This window comes from Urocampus carinirostris, chromosome 2, assembly GCF_059441175.1.
Source record: "Urocampus carinirostris isolate Australia breed hairy pipefish chromosome 2, RoL_Ucar_1.0, whole genome shotgun sequence".
NCBI classification, from domain to species: Eukaryota; Metazoa; Chordata; class Actinopteri; order Syngnathiformes; family Syngnathidae; genus Urocampus; species Urocampus carinirostris.
In genome coordinates, this window is record NC_142350.1 from 57644426 (window position 1) to 57669586 (window position 25161).

The window sequence follows — 25161 nt, forward strand, 5'->3', positions numbered from 1 at the left end:
TTTGTTCCTTCTACTAGTGTTATCTTACCTTTGGGCATCTCATTTGTGAGTAAAGGTTTGATATTTTAAACGATAACACTCCTAAAGTTGGTGCTAATATCCAGTTAGCATTCTAATTGACTCGTTCTTTTAGCATTACTCCTAAGCTAGCAATGCTTTTAGAACTAAATGTTATATATCTAAATATACAATGGGTGCAAATTCTCTTACCCTGTGTTTAGTTTTCAAGTTAGCTCCAACCAGAGTATCAATAAACGGCTTAACAGTGTTTAAAAGCTTTTTCGAGCCAATCCAAGCTTTTTTTCCCCTCCAAAAAAGGATTAAGGTTTAATTACTTTTCATAATTCACGTTCCCTTGGTTAACAGTATAAAGTATTTCTTATTAGTGGCTCAGGATGCAATACATGTTATTTATTTTGGTTAATAATTTTGGTGTTTATTTAATCGTAATATATTTTAACCTGTTTTTCAAGATTTACTGATCTGATCAACACCACTGCTGCCATCTAATGGTGATATACTATACTGAAATCATTCCCAGGGGCTTGATAGTTACTGCGCCAAACACTTTATAATAGTTTTGTGAAATACAACATTAAAAAAAGATATTTTTATGTTTTGGCAATCATGTAAAATGCTTCTGCAAATATATTTAGTCGTGACGGCACTGAATGAATTAAATCAGGGAACTGATTGGCCAAGCATGCTGCAACCATCCCACCCTCCTTCCTCCTCATTGTCGAACGGGGGAGTAGAATTCCAGAGCTGTCTGGCTCCCACTTCAAAGTGCAGCGTTGAGAGTTATAAAAGAGCTCTGATATCAGTGGAACCTCCAACCCCTCACCCCTCACCCCTGAATCCCCTTCGTGGGGAGTGAGGGCGGGATATTTGGTGAGGGGAAAGGCAAAGGATGATGTACTGCCTGGAAAAAGAAGCGTAAATATGTCCTGCATAAACCTAGAAAAGCTTCTTGATGAATCTTTAATTTTGACCCGGCAGTCTGCGGAGGTTTTGCTTTGGGAAGAAATAACAGCACATCAAACTTTTAGGATATTGCTTAAGAGTTCATCAGTGCGCTGTGAGTCGTGGTGGGCGGGACTGGGATTTTTAATAGTGTATTATAGATCAATACAGATCCGATTTCATTTGCTTGAAAATGTCATGATGATTAAATGACTTAACCCTTCGCCTTTTGAATTGGGTAAAAATTATGACAAATGTCGAAATTCAGCTCCTTGGAGTGGTTGGTGGTTAGGAGCTGGAGTACCCAATTGGGTCACCAGAGGGTGTAATCCCCCACGAAAGATGACCACATGAAAGGACATTTTTATCAATTTTTGAGGTAGGTTTTAGATGAGGAAACCTAGCAAAAGACACTCATAGAGGCCTAAAGTGCAATTGTGTACATTTTCACAAAAATCGATTCAGGCATTTCGAAGCCTATAAGTCACATACAAACTCGCATAAAAATCGGGATTTATAAAGTAGTTTGTAGTTAATATTTACATTCAATATAGATTAAAAACATCGCAGACACCATAAACATATTCTGTTTTTTTTAATTAAATACCTACAATTAAGATGTTAACAGTATAGAAAAAGAAATATAAAGATTTCTTTTGCAACAGTTTCAGGACAAAAGTCAAGAAAGTAAAACCAAAATAAAGTAGAAATGTAACACAAATACAAATATAACACAGTCAACATAACAACTATGGGCAAATAGTGTAAACAATAGTATATAAAAACATGTAACCGATTATAATCTCGGATCATAAGGGATATTTTCCAAGCACAACACATTTATTTACAAACTGGAAAAAATGAAGGTTTGGCATCGAATGTGTTTACTATTTGTTTTCTTTTATTAGTTGACTAAATGCTGCTTGATTGAATCTACTCACCACAAACAAAAACAAACTCAAGTGGGAGCTATGAATGAAAGTAGGCTTGCTCAGTTGTCATCCTGCTTTCAAATAATTAAAGAAAAACAAACACAAAAAAAATCAGAAGTATTAGCAGTGAACGGGCAGTAACATCAGATCAAACTACTAGCTTAGAAAATACGACAGAATATTGTCTTTAACATGAAACCAGACTGGACCTCAGGTGTTTTGCACCTTTACTGCCCTCTAGCGGCAAAAAGTAGTGTTCGTTTTTTATTTATCAATAATAATAATACTACATTGTATTTCGAAGCGCCTTTCAGGACACCCAAGCTCGCTGCACATATGAGTAGGACACAACGATAAACGAAGAGTAAAACAAGAGTAAAACAAGCAAGTAATAAATAGCCAATAAAACACATTATGGTTAAAAGGGGTGGTGTGTGAGGCATATGGTCAAGAATAGGCAAGTCTGAAGAGGTGAGTTTTGAGTCCGGATTTGAAGGTGGACAAGTTCGCAGAATTTCGGAGGTCAGGCGGCAATGAGTTCCAGAGCTGGGGGGCAGAGCGGCTGAAAGCTCTGGAGCTGAGACGGGCAGGGGGTATAGTGAGAGGGAGGAAGGAAGATGATCTGAGGGTGCAGGATGGCGTGGCAGTGTGCAGAGCAGGATTTTGTATAAAACCATACGTTTTGATAGAAATGAGCTAGAGACTTTGACATACTCAGAAATTTACGGCGGGCCATATTGAATCATCCATGTCTGACACACCCGTTGTATAAAAACGTTTTTATAGAATTTTCATAACCCTTCAAAGAACAGTTTATATGCATGTATGTAGCCTGTGCATATGTATGTATGTCGGTGTATATATATATATATATATATATACATATATATAATCTCATCTCATCTCCTCTCATTAGCTGCACCGCTAATCCTCAGTAGGGTCGCGGGGGTGCTGGAGCCCAAGCCAGCAATCATCAGGCAGTGGGCAGGGGACACCCTGAACTGGTTGCCAGCCAATCGCAGGGCACACAGGGACAGACAACTTGCTCGCTCATTCACACCTTGGGACAATTTGGACCGGCCTGAAATGCATGTCTTTGGAATGTGGGAGGAAACCGAAGTGCCCGGAGGAAACCCACGCAAGCAAGGGGAGACCATACAAACTCCGCACAGGAAGTGGATTTGAACCCACACAGGAGGTTCCCAAGACCTTAAAACTGTGCCGCACACGCGCTAACCACTGCCCCGCCGTGCTGCCCTATATATATCTCATCTCATCTCATTAGCTGCACCGCTTATCCTCAGTAGGGTCGCGGGGGTGCTGGAGCCCATCCCAGCAATCATCAGGCAGTGGGCACCCTGAACTGGTTGCCAGCCAATCACAGGGCGCACTATATATACATAATATATATATAATCAATGTATATGTATATATATATATATATATATATATTTGTTTGTATTTGTTAATATTATTTATATTTGTTTTTGTGAAAGGGTGAGAGCTAATAAGCTATTCTTTTGCTCACTTCTTTCTGAATATCTATTTTGATTTCCTTCCTTTGTCTCCTGTAGCTTCCTCAATTTTTTTCTATTTCTACATGTTTTTGTTTCAGGATATTGTTTGACAATAGTCAGGAAGCCTTGCACTACTTGTAATACATACTTGGAATACATGACAACAACTACACGACAATAAGAATACTTTCCAATGCACAGTATTTTGAAAATAAAGTTATCAGTGCAAATAAAATGTAAACATAAATGGATCATATTTGAAAAGTGATCATGTGCTGGTATGCATAACGACCCACTAACAAAAATATAATCGTGATAGTTGTCAAGGAAACGCAGTTTTGATGTCAAGACTATAGTGTTGATCTGATCCAAATACTAGCTTGATATGAGATATCGATATTTGGATCGATTCGCCTACCCTTACCTGTGAGGGTTCATTTTGCATTTCACCCTTGGAAACATCAACAACAGTAAAGTGCTTAAAACAGGCTGGCTAGGATGCCCCAATAATGACTGGCTAATTTAGCCTTTCAGCACCGCCTTTTGTCTGAAATTTGGCCACAGACTCGCTTGCGGGGAGCCGATGTGTCAACACTTGACATTCCACGACCAGAAAAAGAAAAAAACTTTAGTTTTCCCCTTTAAAAAGATTAATATGAAGTCACTCTCGTAGTAAAAAAAGGGCTCAGTTGAGGTCATGTTCCAAACACTCTGTAGAATTTAAAGCAGCGATGTAAGTATGTTTTTTGTTTCATTATGATGGATAACTGTTTTGAAATGTAGCTGTGGTTAATTTATTTTTCAGTTCTGTTGCTCTTAACTCAATAGAAATCATTTCGGTAACGTTCATATAATGTTTAGTGTCAGCTTTCCAACTACCGTAAATTCCGGACTATAAGCCGCTACTTTTTTCCCTAACTTTCAACCCTGCGGCTTATTCAGTGATGCGGCCAATTTATGTAATTTTTCTAACGGCCGCTAGCGGCGCTCGAGTGTTGCTACCATTAACTGCCCTGTCAAAGCTATATTAATATTATTAAAGCTTTGAAAACACTCTCGGTGTACCGTCTTTCTTTGTAAATATGTGTAACCCATGTATAATATGTATTTGCAACTGAATATTTTTGTAATGTATTTATTTGTATTTATTTTAGACACTTATTCTGATGTGTTTTGCACGGGTGAACGAAAAATGAGGGGCGGAACAAACGCGGGGTGCCGAGTTTAAGTGGGGACCGCTAAAGGTGAGGGACAGACAAGGAAAGAAGAGGGGGTAAAAATTTGGTTAAAGAAAAAGGAATTACGTGAGTAAATGTGTTCATCTGATATATTTTTCCTACCCTTACTTTTGGAAATATACACTTTTTTCCTTGGATTACTTTCAACGGGACCTGGACTCTGCAGGTCTGCATCAAACCTTAAGTACCAGTATCATTTTCTGTTCACATTGCCGGCTGTGATTTTTAGACTGTGGACTTTAATGAAGGACATTTAGTTTCAATCGCGGGACTTGAAGTCGGGTTTGGGTTAATTTTGTGTTTGTGTTACATGTTTAAATGTGGGCGCATGCGGCTTATATACAGGTGCAGCTTGTGTATATACAAAATCGTTTTTCCTCTTAAAATGTGGTGGGTGCGGCTTATAATCAGGTGCGCTCTATAGTCCGGAATTTACAGTAATTACAGTAATTTAAATCTTCATCTTTTCATTGGGAGAGAAAGAAATATAGAAAACTGTAGCATTGAAAATATGTCTATATATCTTCGCAATGCTTCATTCGAATAAACCTATCAATCGATAAGTAATCCTTCAGTATGAGAAAAGTCCATGCAATGAGATAAAAAAAACAATTAATGGCATGAGGCAAGAGAATTGCGTGCCTCACTCTGCATCTGCAGACACTGAGTAGAATAATCCATGACATACTAATTGTATACTAAAGGATACTATTTGTATTGATCATTTTTATAGTATAATGTGAAAATTGATCGCGTTTGAAAAAGAAAATCCAACAATGGTGAAGTTAAATGAGAAAGAACTTACTGAATACATGTAATCATCTATCCATCAATCCATCCATCTATTATCTGCACCGCTTATCCTCAGTAGGGTTGCGGCGGTGCTGGAGCCCATCCCAACTGTTTTGGGGCAGTGGGCAGGGAACACCCTGAACTGGTTCCCAGTCAGCCGCAGGGCACACAGAGGCAGACAACTCACTCGCTCATTCACACCTAGGGACAATTTGGACCGTCCAATTAACCTGACATGTATGTTTTTGGAATGTGGGAGGAAACCGGAGTGCTCGGAGTACACCCACGTAAGCACGGGGAGAACATGCAAACTCCACACAGGAAGGTTTAATACCATGACCTCAGAACTGTGCCACGGATGCACTAACCAATATTTCCGTAATTACAGGTGAGGCTGTGCCTCATTTGCCTCCCCTGACTATCTTACTGTCAAGAACTGACAGTAAGACAAAAAAATCAAGATCATGAAGTTAATCTAGTATTTTATCACTGATGAAAATGATCATCGTAAATTCTACACACCAAAACACTCTACCCTTAACGTTCCTGATGTACTATATTTGTATTTCAATTGATGCTTTTTGGGCCCAGAATGATCACATATCGAATCAAAGTCACCAAAAGGATCTGAACTATGCATTGGAGGGTTATGTACATGAGGAAAAGATTCAGCTCCAGGCAAAAAATGTAAATGACAATGCAAACATGATAAACCGCATCTTGCGGTCCCTTCTCAATGTTTTTTCATTTTCCTCATGTTGAGGTTTTTGAGTTTTTCCTTACCCTCATGTAACTTTTGGATCAGGGGATGGTGTCATTATACTCTGTGGTTTGCAATAATCTGTGTTCTTTGCAGCCCTCTGAGACTCTTTGATAGACTATGTTTAAAACTACTTAGCTGCTCGATATACCTGAGTTGTCATGATTACTAATACGAAGCACCTCATTCCGCTCAATTGTCACAATATGTTAACCCATTTTGTAACAATGACAATAAAGGTATATTCTATTCTATTTGGCGCCAACTGCCTCGGACTCTGATTGGCTCCCTGTCACTTTTTAAACCCACTTCTTTCTGTCACCTGTCGTCAGTCCGTCTGCAACCTCAGTTTACTCTAGGCAAGCTTTTTTCGACCCTGACCCCCACCTGTTTTGCTTCCGTCTGTTCCCCGGCTTCGACCAGTTTCTTGATCCTGACCACGTCTACTCTCCTCTGGCTTTTGACTCGTTTCTGATCCCAACCATGTTTTTTGCTCTCCTGCCCTGACTACTGAACCTTTTTTTTTGTTCCTGACACCGCCAGCGACCTGCTTCCCGCGCCCAGCGATCACCGGATTGTGGGTGCAACCCTTTCCTTTCTTCCAATAAAACTGAGAGAAACGTAACGCAGGTGGGTCCTGTCTCCGTTCCGGTCCTGACATGAGTATTTCTTGTAATCATTTAATGTTGTCCACAAAAAGCCTGATCTCAGATCAAGGCAATATAAGAACCTGCAAAATAATTGTATTGTTACTTTCATAGAAATATAAAAATGTTCTCCAGCAGCCTGTCCCGTTTTTCTTTGAAAGTATCAGCAGCTAACCCGAGGTAGTAAAGTATATCAAGAGAGAGATGTTGGAAACAGTCCCAGGGGGCCATGATTTCGTCTCCCCTCCTTCCCCCCAAAAAAGCCCCACCTGAGATGCGAACATGGCAGAGGGGAGACATAAAGGTGCGCTGGTATATGTAGCTCTTTTTAAACAGTTTTGAAGGCATTCGCAGGGTCTGTTTTTTTTCCAGCCCTTCTCTTTTTTTTCCCTCGAAAATGGCTTCACAAGAAGGCGAGCTGTGAGCCTTCATCTCTGAATGAAAAGCATGTGGCTGGCATCCAGAACAGCGGGGTCTTTCAGCACGGCCCCGGCAGACATCTGTTCCTGGTTTGTGCTGAAAAATCCTGGAGCTGGGAGAGGGGCTGCGGTGGAAAGGGGGGTGGAAGAGGAAAAGAGGAGGAGTAGGGATTTAAGGGTGTTTTTTTCTCCTTTGGGGAGATATTTGAGGGATTTTAAAGGTATCGGGGGACAAAGAGGGGGGCCACATCGGACTAGATTTGGAAGCGAGACGCTCTCGTTGCCACCGTCGCCGGCTCGGTTTAGTTCAGTGTAGACTTTGAAGTTTTACCACTGCCCCAAACTCTCAATGGTACTAAAATAAACCACTTTTTGGGGCAATTCTATTGCGGTACCAACCAAAGGGATCGACACACAAGCAACTTTTAGATTCGAGAACAATAAAAATGGGTTATTTTCTCAAGTAAGGCGTGGATTGTAAAGTCTAAAGTAGTCCAAGATTATAATTGGATATTTAAAATTGGAATTGTCTTCATTGTCATTGATGACGACAAGATTCGACAGGGCACTTTATAATAAACACGTAGTAAAGATTCAGAAGAGAAAATTATATCAAAATAATATAAGGATAAATATGATAAGATTCACCTATGAAGTATAAGTCAAAAGCATTCTATAATTGGTTAACTGAAAACTTAATCCCTTGTTTTTACAATCAATAGAAGACTAAGATAGCTGATAAGTTTTTCTATGTTGGACACCTGCAAAGATGATTTCATAGTTTGTTATTTGGACCATTATTGCTCACTGTTGGAAAGAACGTTTAAACCTGATCACAAAACACGATGAGTTTTGAGACAGCATTCTTGGCAAAAAAGAGTTCTTGTTAGATAAAAAAACTAAAAGTTGGAAACACTTCTGTGATCACTGTTTGTATTTCCAAATAGTCCTGTCATCAAACCAGTGATGTGTTTTGAGTTTTGTGTATGGTGAAGTAGTCACGTTTACGATTGAATAAACCTACATCTTATTCTTCATATGACTGGCATAGCAAGAGGAGAGAGACTTTAACATGGAATAAATTACTCCCGCCACCTGACCTCAACTCAAGTCCTTCCATAAACCTCAGCTGGTCCATAACTCTGCTGCACGCATCATCACCAAAACTGTTTCGCCATCACATCACCCATGTCCTTCAGCAACTCCACTGGCTCCCAATCTACTATAGAATCAATTACAAAATTCTGCTCTACACCTACATGGCTATTCATAACCTTGCTCATCCCTACCTCTCCAACCTCCTTCACATTGCCACACCATCCCGCACCCTTAGATCATCTTCCTCCCTCTATCTCACTATACCCCCTGCCCACCTCAGCTTCATGGGGAGCAGAGCTTTCAGACGCTCTTCCCCCAGGCTCTGGAACTCATTGCTGGCTGAAATTCTGCGACCCTGTCCACCTTCAAATCCGGACTCAAAACTTACCCCTTCAGACTTGCCTTTTCTTGACTATCGGCCTCACATACCGGCCCTTTTAACTCTAATGTTTTTTGTTGGCTATTTATTACTTGCTTTTTTTATTCTTGTTTTACTCTTCATTATTCTTTTCTCCTACTCATGTGTACAGCGACCTTGGGTGTCCTGAAAGGCGCTTCGAAATACAATGTTTTATTATTATTATAAATATAACTATTTATTTGTATACTTCCATGATGACAGGCGAGGCAATGCTTCAGCTGCCTCCCCTGACGACACCTCACTGCACCAAACTTCCTGGTGACCTGGTTTTACTTCCTCAAAGTTTAGCAGGCTGATGCAGTGGTTTATTAGTATCGGTATATTTTTACCGACTTGTAGATCGATTTGGGGTTTTGGGGTTTTTAAGGGTTATTGTTCTATCTTCGTTATTCATTATCCATTATCCGTTATCGGTCAGTTCGTAATACGCTACAAAGCCTAGGAGCCGGGACACTTACTCTTAGCCAAAAGGCCAAGCTAAGGACCTAGCATCAAGGCCAAGCTAAGGACCTAGCATCAATTAACTGAACACAAAGTCCACAGTTCAAAATTCACATTGTGAATGTTTGTCTTTTTCCAAGTCGATCGCGGAACTCTGAGCTTGCTGTCACCAGTGCGGCTTCCACACTCATCACTTGCGCGCGATGCTTATTTAGACGCTCTTTCATGTCGCTGATGTTGGCAGGAGCGTCACTGCGACGCCTCTGAGTCAGAGGGCGAGTCTCACCCATGTCGTGCCTTTGATGGAACATTACAAGTCCGTGAGGGTATTTTGGCCCACTTTCAACACAGCTCGCCTGTGGAGGATAGGAAGATCTTGCCCTGATGCTTAGATGGCTCTCACTAAGGTCAAACAATCCCAATTCTTAAGTCGTTTATCTTTAATGGATGAGAGATGCTTAAGGACTGTGTATTTTATTTGTCCACTAGATGTTGCTGTATTGTATCGTGCAACCAAAAACAAGTGCTAAAAACTGCAGGGAAGAAGACAAACTTTTTTTAATGCTTTTTTTTTTAAATTGAGTATTGCTCATTTCTAAGGTAACAGAAAGTGCCGAGAAATACAGAGAAGAAAATAAAGTAAATAAATAAAAAAGTCTCTGCACCACACATTCGGCACAATCTTGTTGGTGATAAGAATGAGTGGAGAGGTGTTGTAAAAGTAGTGGAATGTTTAGACACGTTCTAAAGCACAGGTGTCAAACAGGCGGCCCGCAGGCCAGATTAGGTGCGCTAAGGGATTGAATCCGGCCCGCGAGACAACACTCAGAGAAGCACAAAAGAAAAACAAGCTGCAGGTTGAAATATGTCAACTTGATGTTGCCAAAGCCAGGTGCCTCTCACAAAGACACTGTACTTGTATTTTTTCTCTCTCTCTCTCTCGACTTCTCTTATTTCTTTCTCTATAATCTACTAGTCCGGCCCCCGACAGAATGTTTATTCTATCGTGTGGCCCCAGAGTTAAAATGAGTTTGACACCCCTGTTTTAAGGGATGGGCAAGGCACCTGTCTGATGCGGCAAGGGTAAACCAGTGAAAGCTGTCGGGCTCTGCTATTGAACAGAAGAGAGTGTTGTGTTAACCTGACCCGAGGGACATGGCCGCTTTCTCGCGTCCCATTTCATCTGGAGGGACCAACTTGGGTGCCGAGGTACTTAACTTGTTTGGGTGTTTGGGCATTTGGGTTGGCCATGGTCCAAAATTTTTGTGTGTGTTTTTTGCTACTTTTCCCCTTTTTTAAAATTTTATTTGTTTTTGTATGTGTTTTTCTTGCTGTCAGTCACCCCTCTCGAGAGATATGACAAGGGTAGATAGATTGATAAATACAAATAAAAAAGTAAAAAGAATAAATATTAATCGTTACATGTTCACGGAAACTCAAAGTGACCGAAAAACACCCCTTTCCTTCTCATTTTTTTCCTGTTTTTGCTGGATTTTGGTTTTTGAGTGCCAGTTAGCATCAAGATGACGGACAATTATTTCAGCTCCTCGTAGGTGAGGATTATGCTATGTAGACTTACTAGTCTTTTTTTAATCAATGTTTATAGGATGGTTCATGTATTCTTGCTTATTTTTTTAAATCCAGATTGGAATATTTAATAGGATAATATTGGGGATACTGGGAAAATCAGAACAAAAGCCTCAACGATTTGAAATACAGCCTTTTTTTTTCTCACTCTACAGTACGATTCATAAGTTTAATGATTGGTAACATGTTATCCGCCAACTCTGGTTCAGAAAAATATTTTTTCTAGGGAGGGATGACATTGATGAGAGTGGGATCAACTGTTTCGTCATGTGTTTGTAATTTCCCACATGCATTACAGGAAATATGCTAAATCTAAAAAAATCTGAACTTTAAAAGCGTTGGTTCAAATGATAAACAGAAGATGGGAAATGAACAAACGGGGTCTTACTGTAAGATGGTAAATGGTCTGCTTTGTATAGCGCTTTTCAAGTCACTGAAGGCCTCCCAAAGCGCTTCACAATGTAAGCCACTCCTGTCATCTAATGGGCATTTATCATACTAAAATCATTCCCAAAAGCTTGATACTTACTCATGAGCAGACCCAAACTTATTAACAAAAATCAAGACCAAAGTACCAAAAGATGAGTTGACCCTGTCCCAATCCATGATTTTAAGAGATTGGAATGAAGGAAACTAATCAATTGTTGACATTTTGTCCACAATCCTCATTATGTATAATTACTATTAAAAAGTGAATCTCAGCAATTGTCAACAATATATAGTTCCCTCCATGTTTCCTCCATGACAAAGGAAGGAGTATCTTTATGTTTATTGAAAGGAAAGAAAAATTATCACTGACATAAAACTCAGAACAAAATCTCATAAGTCAAAATTAAAATATTGGAATAAATATATAACTTATTACATATATTGTATATATCCTACTAAGTTTATTCTACTTTCTTCTGTTTTCACTATTGTTATTTTGACTATTATTGCGCACATTTGTTCTTTATTTTGGTTCACTGTTGTTCCTTATTTTGACTATTATGTGTTGTTTCCGTCTTTGTCACTATTAGCCAATTATGTTGCTTTTCTTTGATGGATACGATAACAATTAAGTGCTTGGGAAAGAACCTTTAGAACCGATTGGAATTTTTCCATATTGAGGGTTATTTGTACTGTACTCTCCTGTTCTCCTTGCAAGTTCAAAATTCATTGATGTCTTCTCTCCTTATTTGAAGAGTCTAATACAACCATAAACTTCTATTAATGACGATTAACATTTTTGCTTATTGTCTGTCGCTTTATGACAAACTGTGACTTAATTCATCGAGGAAATATTGCGCAGAATAATATTTTTTGTGTAGAAAGACATATGCACTCTTTGGGACTTTTGTATTCGTTTATGCTTTTCTGGTTAGAAGAAAAACCTGGAAGGATATTTAAGATATACTTGATGGAGGTTGAGGTCAGGGTTTCTCTTGTTCTTCTTATTTCGCATGGTTTCATCAAATTTATATTTTGTCACTATTCAGATTGTTGTCAATCGTAGCCCGCTATATTTTTGCTAGATTAAGCTCAAAACAATCATTTTTGTGTATATTTTTGCTCGATTGGGCTTAAAACAGTCATTTTTGTGTATATTTTTGCTCGATTACGCCCAAAACAGTCATTTTTGTCTTTATTTTTGCTAGTTTAAGCTCAAAACAGTCATTTTTGTGTATATTTTTGCTCGATTATGCTCAAAACAGTCATTTTTGTGTATATTTTTGCTAGATTAAGATCAAAACCGCCATTTCTGTTTATATTTTTGCTAGATTAAGCTCAAAATAGTCATTTTTGTCTATATTTCTGCTAGATTAAGCTTAAAACAGTCATTTTTTTGTGTATAGTTTTGCTCAATTGGACTCAAAACAGTCATTTTTGTGTATTTTGTTGCCCGATTTGGCTCCTAGAATACTTTGGTGTTGCGATGGTACAGCGTACGTGCAGCCTCAACTGAAGTTAACGCCGGTTTGTCTTCCTTCTTTAGCTGCTGCCAGGGAAAGAAAATTCCTAATACTGAAGCCCGGTGCTTAGCGCTGACATTTTTGGCAAATGCATCAGAATCCAAGTCTGCTTTTGATCTTGTTGCGTCTGCCAGCCAAGTAAAACACATGGAGACTCGGAGGTTATTACATTTTAGTGTGTAAGGTATGTTTCCACATAAACTCCTGTCCCCCCGCCCCCTTCTTAAAAAGTTCCTCTTTTCCAAACGCACTTTATTTCGCAATCCGAGGATCAACCAGGGGAATATTCTTTTTTTCCCTGATGGGTGCCAGAGATGTTATGACGGGCATCTGTAATTGCACACATGCCATCTTCACTGATGTGTGTACATGCGATGAGCTTACTAAGGACTTCAACAAATTCATTCCATTATCTGCACCGCTTATCCTCAGTAGGGTCGCGTGGGTGCTGGAGCCCGTCCAAGCTATCTTCCGGCAGTGGGCAGGAGACACCCTGAACTGGTTGCCAAACAGTTGCAGGGTACACAGAGACTGACAACTCACTCGCTCATTCTCACCTACGGACAATTTGGACCGGCCAATTTACCTGAAATGCACGTTTTTGGAATGTGGGAGGAAACTGGAGTGCCCAGAGGAAACCCACGCAAGCATGGGGAGAACATGCAAACTCCGCACAGGGGGTTCGATCTCATGACCTCAGAACTGTTCCGCACACGCGCCTAACCACGGCGCCGCTGTGCTGCCCTGAACAAACCTAGATCTTTTTAAATATTTGTAATTGGAGGTATCTTGTAATTTTTAGAAGACATGGCGTCCCATCTATTTGATAGAAATGTTTTTTCTAAGAATTAGTGCGTTGAAAATTTGCGATGGACTTCACAAATCATAGATTTTGGTGCATTTGGGATGCTTCTAAAACAGCTCTGTACATTGTAGGTTAGTCCCAATCTGATGTTTTATGTTGCCCATCATGGGCAAAAATTTTTTTTTCAAAGTTTTGTATGGTAAATGACGCAAAATGTATGTAATGCTTTTAAGTGGTAAATTTTTAAAGGCTGCGGCCATTCAATATCAACTGCAGTATCTCCTAAAACAGACATAATCGGATGAGTCCACTTTTTGGAGCTTTTGTCCATTTCAAATGTTAATTCTTTACTGAAAACGCAGTCAACAAGGTGTTTCGTCCTCTATAACTAGTCCGTGAGAATTCCAGCATATTCTTGTACTCCAACCAGCTTCCCTGTCTCATCTGGTTAAAATCGTGTTACCATCGTGTACAAATGTGTACAAGATTAGGATCATTGAAGGTAAATTAGTTTTCTCAGCCATGCAAATTGATACGATTACCATCTATCAAGTGAAGCTTATCTGACTAACCTAATTATAAGGAAGTAATTACCGAAGGCGTCAAATATCTGGAACACAACTTTGAAAAAAGAAATGTTAGACAATGTTAGTATTTGAAGGTTTTGACTTCGGCTCTGTGATGGCACAGCGAGCATAGTATGAGTGTTGTGCATAATGCATCTTAGTTTCTGGTAAGAATCCCCTCCACTAAAATGACAAATTTCTAAAATTATATGAGTAAACGCATCAACATTTCAGTAAAGGACTGATAGAATATTTTAGTGTGAAAGGGTTTTCAATGAAAACATAATTGTCGTTAATTAAAAAGGTCTTGCGTTATCCAATATTTTGCCGTTCAGATATCGATTAGAATTACATTATAAGTTTTTTGAGGTTTGAACAAATTTATTGACACTAATAACAAACAATGTGAAGTTTTAACAACCCTTCTCGACAATCTTAACAGCAATCAAGCATATTCACAATTTCTTAGGCGCAACTGTGGCTTGCCAATGCTAGTGGTCAAGTATGCGAAGCAACTGCTAATGCTAGCATCTGCAATTTTATCCACTATTGCTAACAAATTCGTCTGCAAATAGCCACTAGTAGTCATGTCAGAAACATTAATGTCCGCACAAATATGAGCTGAATTCAGGACTGAGATTGCAGCAAAATCTAAACCTATCACATAGCCATAGTCCTATTGCACTATTACGTAAACTCAAGAGGCTTTGGACGCAAATGAGAGTAAAACATTATTTTATTTTTCATAATAAAGATATGTTTATTTATTCAACCGTTGGGTACATTAGTAAGGTCAAAAATGACCTCATTGGTATTCTTCCCCCCCAAAAAAGTTGTAATATTTTCATATTCCAGGTATTCCTCATAAAACATGTTTATGACATGATTCCGTTGGTATTTTTATTTTTACCCCACTAATTTTCGACCCTACTCATGAAAGACTGCATGTATTGGTAGGTCATGCATCCACGGGTTGGAAAAACGTATCTCCCAGGGCTATCCATCCATCTTATCTTATCCTCAGTAGGGTCGCGGGGGTGCTAGAGCCCATTCCAGCTATCTTGAACTGGTTTCGAGCACACAGAGAAAAATATCTCTCCCTCTTCACACCTAGGCTCAATTTGTACCGGACAATTAACCTGACGTTTTTAAGGGCGGCAGTAGCTCAGGAGGTAGAGCGCTCGTCTTGGGATCAAGAAATCGCAGTTCGAATGTCGAAGTGTCCTTGGGTAAGACACTGAACCCCTAATACCCCCAATAAGCAGGTTAGCGCCTTACATCACTGGACGGCCGCTATTGGGAAATGTGAAGCACACTGTAAAGCGCTTTGGGTTGGGAAGTCTTGACTTGAAAAGCGCTGTACAAATGCAGATCATTTCATTTCATAATGAATGTAGGAGGAAACTGGAGTGCCCGGAGAAAACCCACACAAGCACAGGGAGAACATGCAAACTCCACACAGGAAGGCTGGTAGCTGGATTTGATCCCATGACCTCAGAACTGTGCCGGGGACGCGCTTATCACTCACCCCATCTCCCAGGGCTATAATGCAATTTTTGTTCGTGATTGATGTAACTCATTGCATCGTGAACCAGTGCGCATCCAAATTTGCCCCTTTGGAAGCTTACAACCACTAACTTTGTGATTCTTGGATTTACAAACACACACCAAAAAACCTCAGACACTCTCTCAACTGCTTAGAAATGTCATCTTTGCTGCACAAACCTGAAACTGAAGCCCCGCTAGCTTGCAGCCATGGAGAATAAAACCACACGCCACAAACCCCTCCACTTCCTGTCGACTTAAGTACGTTTTCAAAGGATAAGTGGAGGTTGGACAGCCCCCCTGGCATTATTTTCTCATCAAGAGCCTTTAGCACAGATATCCCTCCTCCTGCCTTTTATTTTCATACACGATACCACAAGATTGATGAAAGGTCCCTGCATTTGAAACCCTGGAGGAATTGGTTCTCCTGTTCTTTTTGCCTCCCCCCACTCGCAGAACCCCAGAGCTTCCACATGTGTAGGTATCGCTTTTACTCGGCTCATAAAATGCCAAAGCCCCATCTGAAAGTGGTTAGCTGTCGGAACACTCGAGCGGCTTCAAAGCTTGGAAACGATGCTGCGCAGACTGTGAAGGCCCTGGCCCGCTTTCTGCACATCAAATTCAGTCTCTTCGAAGGGGGGCGGTTTAAGGGGGTGGGGGGAAGTAACGTAAAACTTGCTTTTGTTTCACAAACCTGTCATCCAAACCTTAGGTACTCTACATTAAGAGGAAGCGGTTAATTTTGGTCCCATGCAAAGGATTTATGTGGAAAAGAAGGACAGCACTCAAAGAAAGTTGAATGTGGAGGTTTTGATTATATATTAAAATACGGCGAGACGTTTGCTCTCTTTTCATGTACGTCTCGTGAGATGATGAAACGTTGCTGAATGAAGTCTCTGTTCTTATTTCCTCTGAAGGAAGCCTTCTTTTCTTCCCTCAACTCTGCCCCCCTCCCTTGGTTTCTTTCCTGAGGCCGGTCCACTTCAAAAGCAGACCTAGTCCTGTGCGCCGTCTAAGGTGTTTACCTAAGGCTTATTTCAAATAAACACAAGTTCTCCGTAAGGGATCCCTGGCCCCTTACTGGGAGCCTTTCACAGACAACATTTGCTTCGCAGGAGGTGTTCCGTAAAGAAAATGCACTCTTTTAAAAAAAAAAAGAAGCATGACAACAAAGTCGTGTCTAGATATTATTCACCTTTTTTGTAATCATCTCGGTAAAATTTGGCTGTATTGACTTAATTTAGTCAAGTCAATTCATGTTTATTTGTATAACCCTTTATAACGAGGAGTCTCAAATGGCTGCACAGACCACAGACTATTGCAAACTACATACTATTATTACACCTTCCCCTGATCTTAAACCTACATGAGGGCAAGGAAAAACTCGCCTCAACATGAGGAAAATGAAGAAACCTCGAGAAGGGACAGCACATGAGGTAGGGACCATTGTTGGACTTGTTACTTTAGTAATTAGATATAGTTATTCAATACTTCTTCCAAAAAGTAAGTTAGCAACAGAATTACTCTATAGTAAAAATAAGTCGTCATTCAAAAAATCTGAAACTTTCTGAGAAAATTCAAAACCCAGTGGTGACGTCTTTGACCAGAGTTTACTTGAAGAGGTGGGAATTCAAAGTACTTTTAGAGAACCGTTTTTTCCGGCTCGGCTCGCAAGAAAGAGCCGACTCTTTCAGGTTCCAAACGGCTCTTCGGGTTGTTTTTGTTGCTTTGATCAGTACATTACCAAATATTGTGTATTATGCATAATATGACTTTAAAAAGAGTGAAAAAAGGACAAAAATGGAAAAAATAAACAAAAGAATAGCAAAAGAAAAAAGAGATCATAGAAGTAAAATGAATAACGTTACATTAACACTCAAAAGCACAAGAAAATATATTTAGAAAATACTATTTATTTACAAAAAATATAAATAAGAAAGTCAAGTCAAGTCATGTCTTTTCCCATAGCCCTTAATCACAAGAAGTCTCAAAGGGCTGTACAAACTACAGACTACTATTACACGATTCCCTGATCTAAAGCCTACATGAAGACCAGGAAAAACACAAAAACTTCAGCATGAGGAAATAACTCTTTCCTTTCTCAAGGTTTCCTTTTCTTCTCATCTCATCTTACAACTTCAACCGAATTAAGAACTAGGTTTAAAAAAAAAAAAGGACTTTCAACCAGTTTTCGCTGGATTGGATGTTTCCATGTATAGAATAAAAATAACCAATTGATGTCTGTGTGTCAAAAATGAAGAAAAATACCATGTGTGTAGCTGTACGCTACAAATTCTCTTTTACACACAGTCCGACAGTATTCGTTTAAATAGAATGAATTACAATTACTTTGTATCCGGCCCAAAGTAAGCTTTCCGAAACCAGACATTTTTGCTTAATTGTCAGTTTGAATCTCATTTCCGGCCCGTCTGCGAGGAGTTTCCATGTTCTTGCTGTTGCTGAATATTTTGTTTTCCACCTACGTACTCAAGCTTTTCCCCACATTATACGTACCTTTTAGTCCACTAAAAAAAGAAAATTTTAGATATAAATGTCATTGGTTGTTTGCCTATACAGACATTGCATTTGGCTAGCTGTGTAGAGTAGCTATTACATAGAATATTCTTTGAATGACAATATATGATGGAATAAAACTCTTTCTGAATCCTGGGTAAGGAACTGTGTGTAACCCTCACATACTTCTGCATGTTGATGTTATCCTTCAAAGAATGCTTGTGTATCGGATTATCTAAACTTTCCCCCCCAGTGTCATGTTCCTAGCTTTGAGGACTCCACCATCCTGGTATTACCTGACTATCTCTTACTTTTTAAGCCTCTTTGAACAGTTTTGGGAACGTTACTAAAAAAAATGTTTAATTAGTTAGTTACTAGTTACTTTATTTACTTCCCTGATTACTGACACCCCAAAAATTTGTGTTACTCTGAAGGTAGTTAGAAATGACCATATATACTCACATTCAAGCTGACCCCCTAAAACTGTATAAAAATAGCCGCATAGTGAAAGAAAAAGAAGAAAACGTGGACACTGACCTTTGGAAGTGATGAACCCTTCATTTTTCTTGGTTTATGCAATCTAGAGAGCTAGCAACACAGCCAAGACACTCCATATCCATTTTGTCTTCAAACCACTTGGAGATTTCCCCCTCCATTTCTGGGTAATGTCCGAAATGTTTTTGTTTTTTCTCGAAGCATGATGTATTGCACAAATAAATATTTACAAATAAAAAGACAAAAATTCTGCGCTTTTTTTACCGTAAATTCTGTGTTCACGTTTGCCACATTGCTTTTGTTGTTCTTGTAGAAGCCAAACCCCCTCCCCTCGAACTACCTACCATTCGCTACTGGTGACACACTACCAAATATGCACAAATAAACTGACTTCATGATTTCAGTATGTCTTAGTTGTAAATTCGGGATATAACGTAGGGAGAATTTCAGAATATCAGTTGGGAGAAATTACACATCCTAGTACTCTGTGTTTGAGACTGCGCCACTGTAACTATTTTATAGGTAGATATTAACCCGCTTACCTTTAACAGACAATGTAATCAGAGTTGCGTTGCTGGGAGATTGAAAGTAATATATTGCTTCGTGAGCGAGGAAGGGACCCTCAAAGCGAAAAAGACATTGTGTTTCTTAATCAAATCAAGTCCTATTTAATTGTATAGTCCTTGATAACAAGATGTCCCAAAGGACTGCTCAGGTTACAATAATACCATCCCCTGATCTTAAAACAACATACTGGACAGGGAAAAACTCAAAAGCTCAGGACGTGGAAAATAAACCTTGGTCTTCTTTTAAAAGTTAGTGGAGTAAAGCACCATGTTGTTACGATAGTTGAGCTATAAAATTCTATTACTAACACACTACAGCACTTATTACCAGGAAAAGTACTTGTGTCCCAAAAACACTTTCCTTTGTGTTATTACACTTATTCTAACACACCATTTGTCATTTCCCAGCTTCCAAGGGCTTTTTTTTTATCAATTCACCAAGTGTCTCACTTTGTGCTTTTAAGTGGACTGCCTTCAGACTTTCTGCTGAACCAGACTCAGACCAGAAAGTCTTGTGGAGTTAGCGTATGAGATAAGATAAGAACACTCCAGCAAAACTGACTGGCGTAGCCGACTCGGTTAGCAATGATCGAGGCTTTGAAAAGCACTTGCTCCCCGGTGCGCTCGGCTGCAAACGTGAAGTCGAGCTGAGATGGCCACCTCGCTGTTGCCTTTTCATCTCCGCTTTTGCCATGGATGATTTTCCATCCTCAATTTCACACTGAAGATGCGTGTTTGTTGCACACACATTAGTGGCGGGAATTCGGCTCGTTTGGCTCAGCTCACTTAGAAGAGCTGGGTTCCTAAACGTCTCTTCAGATATTTTATTTTTTTAATGATATATCATAAATAATAATGAACAAAAATGTATTATGGTAGAATATTACAGGGTTTGTACGTGTTGGGGTGTGGTGCACCCTCTTCCACCAAAGGGCTCCCTTATGGTTTTGGGATTGTGACAGTTGTGTCTAATCACCCCAAGCCTTAAGAAGGACATTGTGGGCAAAGCTTGTGGTTGGGTCATTCATCATTTTTCAACATCAAGATCACCTTTATTTTCCACCATCCTCTTTTCCCAGGTCCGCCTCGTTTCTGAGGTTTGGTTTTTGTTTTGTGTGTTCGATAGTTTGTTACTTTATTGATTGATCATTTTGTTATTGAATACCATCATTTTTGAGCAGCCTTGCAACGCTTTCTGTTTCCTGCGTTTGGGTCCACCACGAGATCAAAAAAGCACGTGTGATTGAAATCGTTAAATTCTCGACTTTTAATGTAGTGTTTTTTTTAAGATTTAAAGTGCTTGAAGTTTAGGTGAAATTTTTAAAATTGTTTCACAACAAGGGTTCTGGACGATCGTTCCTAAGTTGGATTTGTTCTTAAGTTGCTTCAGTGCTATACTTTGTATGGAATGTATGTTTAAGGTTTATATAAGTATGTTTAAGGCTTATAAAAGTAACCTGTATTGTTTTGTACTAAAAAAATAAACATTTCATAAAATAATATCCTCTATAATCTGTGGTTTGTGCAGCCCTTTGAGACTTTGTGAATAAGGGCTATACAAATAAACATGACTTGACTATAAAGATGTGTAAGGTTAAGTTTAACTTTTGGAAGATGAGCTTCAAAAGTTAGGCGACTTCCTCCTCCGTGGTAGAAAGTGGCTGAAAAAAAACTATCCCACCATTTTCTTAACCGCATCAAGCTTTCTTATTCCACTTTCATTTCAAATGAAACAGCTCGCCTCTTCTTTACACTAACCATATTGAAAGATTAAAAGAGATTTTAAACAATAAAAGTGTCAAAGTTCTTAGTGCGCTAGAGATACATTATAGAATGTTTACACACAAACTAGGAAGGGGAAGCGGATTTCTTCTTCGGGGTGGATGTTATGTGACCTCTCAAATCGCCACACGCCGGTAGCAGCGCAAAGAAGCACCACAGTAATATCCTGTTCTCCGAAATAGGTGCACAATACAAAATTGAACTCACAGCAATGTCTGAATATTTCTCCACATCCAGAAAAAAATGTTCGTATCTCCCGTTTTTCGTAACTAAAATGTTCGTAAGTCGGGGAGCGTCTGTATACAGCTTGTGTTTGGTATAATCCAAATGTTCAATAACAGCAATTTCATTTTCCTGCAACTGATGGTCAGTTTTGAATAACATGTATCAAAATCCTTCACAACAAAAACAGTATTGTATTGGGATTTTCAAGCTAACAGTGATCCTTTAACATAGTTCACAAAAAACACAACTGTTGGGCCTGAATATTGTACTAAGGGACAAACAAGGGAAATGCTCTTTTAAATTTGAAAACGTAAAATTACTTTGTTGTTGCCTTTCGTACAACAGTCTAGACGTTTTGTAATCAACTAAACAATTCCAGATTTCTTTTTGTGTGATGTCCTCAATGTATGTACTAATGTCTTGGCACTGAACTTCGAGAAACACAGCCTTACGTCCATGTGAGAATCTTTAAAACTTCAATTACGGTCAAGGGAAATTTGGAAATCGTCTATGTTTAAAATCAAGACATATACTTACTCCATTTGAACACGATAGACTCTTCTCTACGTTCTGCAGACGCGAGCCATCCTAGGTATACCTGCCGTTGACCCTAAAACGACCCTTTGTCTCCTTTCGACCTTGTTAAAAACCTTGCAGCTTGAATTCAAGTCTGTTCTTGCAGGTTGAAGAATTTTTGGGGTCATCCCTTAACTGGCAATAGTCACAAACAGTCATGGAGTTCCTCAACAACTCCAAGTGAGACTAGACACAAAACAGGTGCTGGAACTGGATTTGTGCAGCGTGTTTCTGAGGTTTTTGCCCAAAACAATTTGGCAGGATTGTGTCGGGATTACGGAACCTCGGACATGACATGTGGATTTTTCTTTTTAGATCGTGGCCACAGTGTAAATATAGCACGTGCACAGAATACCAATTATGCGGTTGCGGAGTAGCTGGGACTCGGTACCGAAGAGTTGCTCCAGTCAGCCGAGAACATGTTTTCTGCAAGTCAGTTAAATCGAGGTCTAGTACTAGTCTGGGCAAAAGCTATACAATCAATACAACGTTATTCAGATATTTTATGTGCTTTTTATTGCTGTTTGTCATTGTTATTATTAGTGCATTTGATTATTTTTTGATGAATCTGAGTTAAACAGCGAATTCCTCATGTCTTTATTCTTTTCTGTGGGATGCTATTTTGAGAGTTGAGAAATTAGTGCGTCAATGTTTCCTAGAGTTTAGCTAAACGGCAATCGAAGTTCGTCTACTTTGAGAAGCAGGTGCCATGATTGATAGTTAGCTGAAACTTGGACCAATATTGCTGTCTCAAAATGGATACGGAATGATAAAAACAGGTCAATTTTGCTTTTTAAATTACATTATTTGTACTAGTATGGTCTTATAAAACATAGTATTGATGGGTAATCTTTTTTGTGTTGACTTCCATTTTAGGTCAGGTTTTTTAATACTTTTGCAGGTTACACCCACAGCTCTACTAATTCCCTGATCATAATTTTGGATCTTTCCAAAGGTATACATTTTTTGGAGCTTTTTCCGAGTATTTCATGAACCGTCGTACCCATTTCCTAGCCACAATACAGACGCTCACCTACTTATGAACGAGATACCTCCTGGACGATAGTTTGTAATTTTCTCTGTAAGTTGCTTCAGTTCTATATTTTGTATGTTTAAGGTTTATATAAGTATGTTTAAGGCTTGTATAAGCAACCTGTGTTGTTTTGTACTAAAAAATGAACATTTCATAAAATAATATGCTTTGTAAAGATAAATAAAGTTAAGTTTAACTTACTTTTGGAAGATGAGCTTCAAGAGTTAGGCGACTTCCTCCTCCGTGGTAGAGAGTGGCCAAAAAAAGCGATTCGACCATTTTCTCAACCGCATCAAGCTTTCTTATTCCACTTTCATTTCAAAAGAAACGGCTCGCCTTTTCTTTACATTTTACACCAACCATATTAGATGGATGCACAAGATATTAAACAATAAAAATATCGACATTCTTAGCGAGCTGGAGATACAGTATAGAATGATAACACACAAACTAGGAAGAGGAAGCGGATTTCTTCTTAGGGGTGGATGCTGGGTGAGCTCTTACAGCGCCGCATACCGGTAGACGTGGAAAGAAGCACTACAGTACTGTCCTGTACTCAGTAAAAGGTGCACAGAATACAAAATCTAACTTACAGCAATGTCCGGATATTTTTCGACATCCGGAAAAAAAAGTTAATATTTACTGTTGTTCGTAACTCGAATGTTCGTAAGTAGGGGAGCGTCTACATGTTTGATTGTTCATAATTATGCCCATTTTCTTGCTACAATTTAGTCCTGTAAAAAGTTTTGTGCATAATGGAATGTATGTTCTAAATTCAAGTGTGTTTTATTGGCAACAATTCAATTGGCAATGGAATCTTGCCAGTGTTTCAAAGCCATGTAAGCGTGCACAATAATCTAATTCATGTCATAGTCTCAATGTGAGATTTCTGATTACAGCGGTTGGGTTTAGTCTTTCTGTTTTCCATATTAATTTGTATACACATTCGGGTAATCCGTTTGCTTGTGTTCACAGGCATTTTCCCTCATCCGGGATATTTGAATGCCCCAAAGCACTGTCAGACTTGTAGTACTGAGTCGAATGATGCATCCAAACTGGCTCACTCAGTTAAAAAGCTTCATGTTAATGGTTGATTTCTCAGAGACATTTCCATATTATTTTTTGCCCCATGATGGAAATGCCACGAGTGAATCCATTTGTTTCTAGTGGACACCACAGTTGTATCTCGCCATAAATAGTGTAAGTCTATACTTTTGGCTTGCCGCTTCCAAGCAAATCTTGTCAAAATACGGAACACATCAATGGAGTTCACTTTTGGAGCGGGGAGGTAATAATCACGCTACTTAAATTTGGTTAGTATCGTTTATTAAAAGATCTGTTACTTGATGTCAAAAGGGGTGTCCAAACTTTTCAGATAGCAGGCCAAATTTGGTAAGCTGAAAATGAGTTTGCTCGACCATTTTTATGACACAGTCTTAAATAAGTTAACCCTCCTTGAAAGGTTTGCAGTGCTTGGAGATCAATGTCGCGACCTTGTAGTTCGCCTTCGTAGCATTATCATTTGACTCGCGCTGTTTTTTTTTTGTTTCCTCTTACCAAAAGGGGTCCTCATGGCATGCCTGGGTAGTGTACGAGTGCTTGCCCCTTGCATATTTCTCTTTTGACTAGTTTTTTTCAAGGTTCCTTTTTGTCTTCCGTATTGTAATCTCGCTTGATTTAGGTTTTAGATCAGGGGATGGTGTTATAAATGTCTGTAGTTTGCAATAGTCTGTGGTCTGTGTAGCCCTTTGAGACTCCTTGTGATTAAGGGTGTCACAAATAAACATGACTTGACGTGACTTGACTTGACCTGCTTGATGAAGACAATATAATAGTTCTTTATTTTTTTATGCACATTCAACTCAATTTCAGTTTAAAATTTGTGGAGTTATATGTTGAATATGTTTTGTGCACACCAGGACTTTGGGCCATTGAAGAGGAACATTAACTAATTTGTGGGATTCTGACATTCAACTGAGGATTCCCACTTTTTTCCAAGAATCTTGACTTTAAAGTCGGTCATCAGTCATATTCTGAAACGCTCATTCTCAGGGGACACCCTGGACTGATTGCCAGCCAAGAATTTGGACAAACAGAGCTCTGACGTTAACGTGGGAATTCACAGAAAAATGTCACAATCCTGGCAATGGTTTTCTTTTTTTTTTTACTGGCCCTAATCATTTTCCGTACATTCCTGGTTTTTGTGGCTACATTGAAGGAAAACATGCCCCAAAAATATTATGTCATGTCTCCGGGCCTTCACTCAAGATTGTTTGTCAGTGGGCAC

The 25161-nt window shown here is 39.2% G+C and overlaps 1 protein-coding gene and 1 long non-coding RNA gene across 4 annotated transcripts in view; both read left to right on the forward strand.

The window, feature by feature from the left end:
* Positions 1-25161, forward strand: part of nkd2b (NKD inhibitor of WNT signaling pathway 2b) — a 59684-nt gene that overhangs the window by 7975 nt on the left and 26548 nt on the right. Inside the window, exon 1 of one of the 3 annotated variants that reach the window (XM_088327279.1) lies at positions 9604-9635. The exons of the other annotated variants lie outside the window; for them this stretch is intronic. Coding sequence (XP_088183405.1) covers positions 9621-9635 — 15 coding nt within the window. The 5' untranslated portion in view covers positions 9604-9620. Of the gene's footprint in view, positions 1-9603; positions 9636-25161 lie in introns of those variants that run through there. 3 annotated transcript variants of the gene reach the window in all.
* LOC148372692 (uncharacterized) lies at positions 9702-13089 on the forward strand. Its single transcript, XR_015849555.1, has 3 exons — positions 9702-10120; positions 10279-10437; positions 12791-13089. It is a non-coding gene; the product is annotated as an uncharacterized LOC148372692 (long non-coding RNA).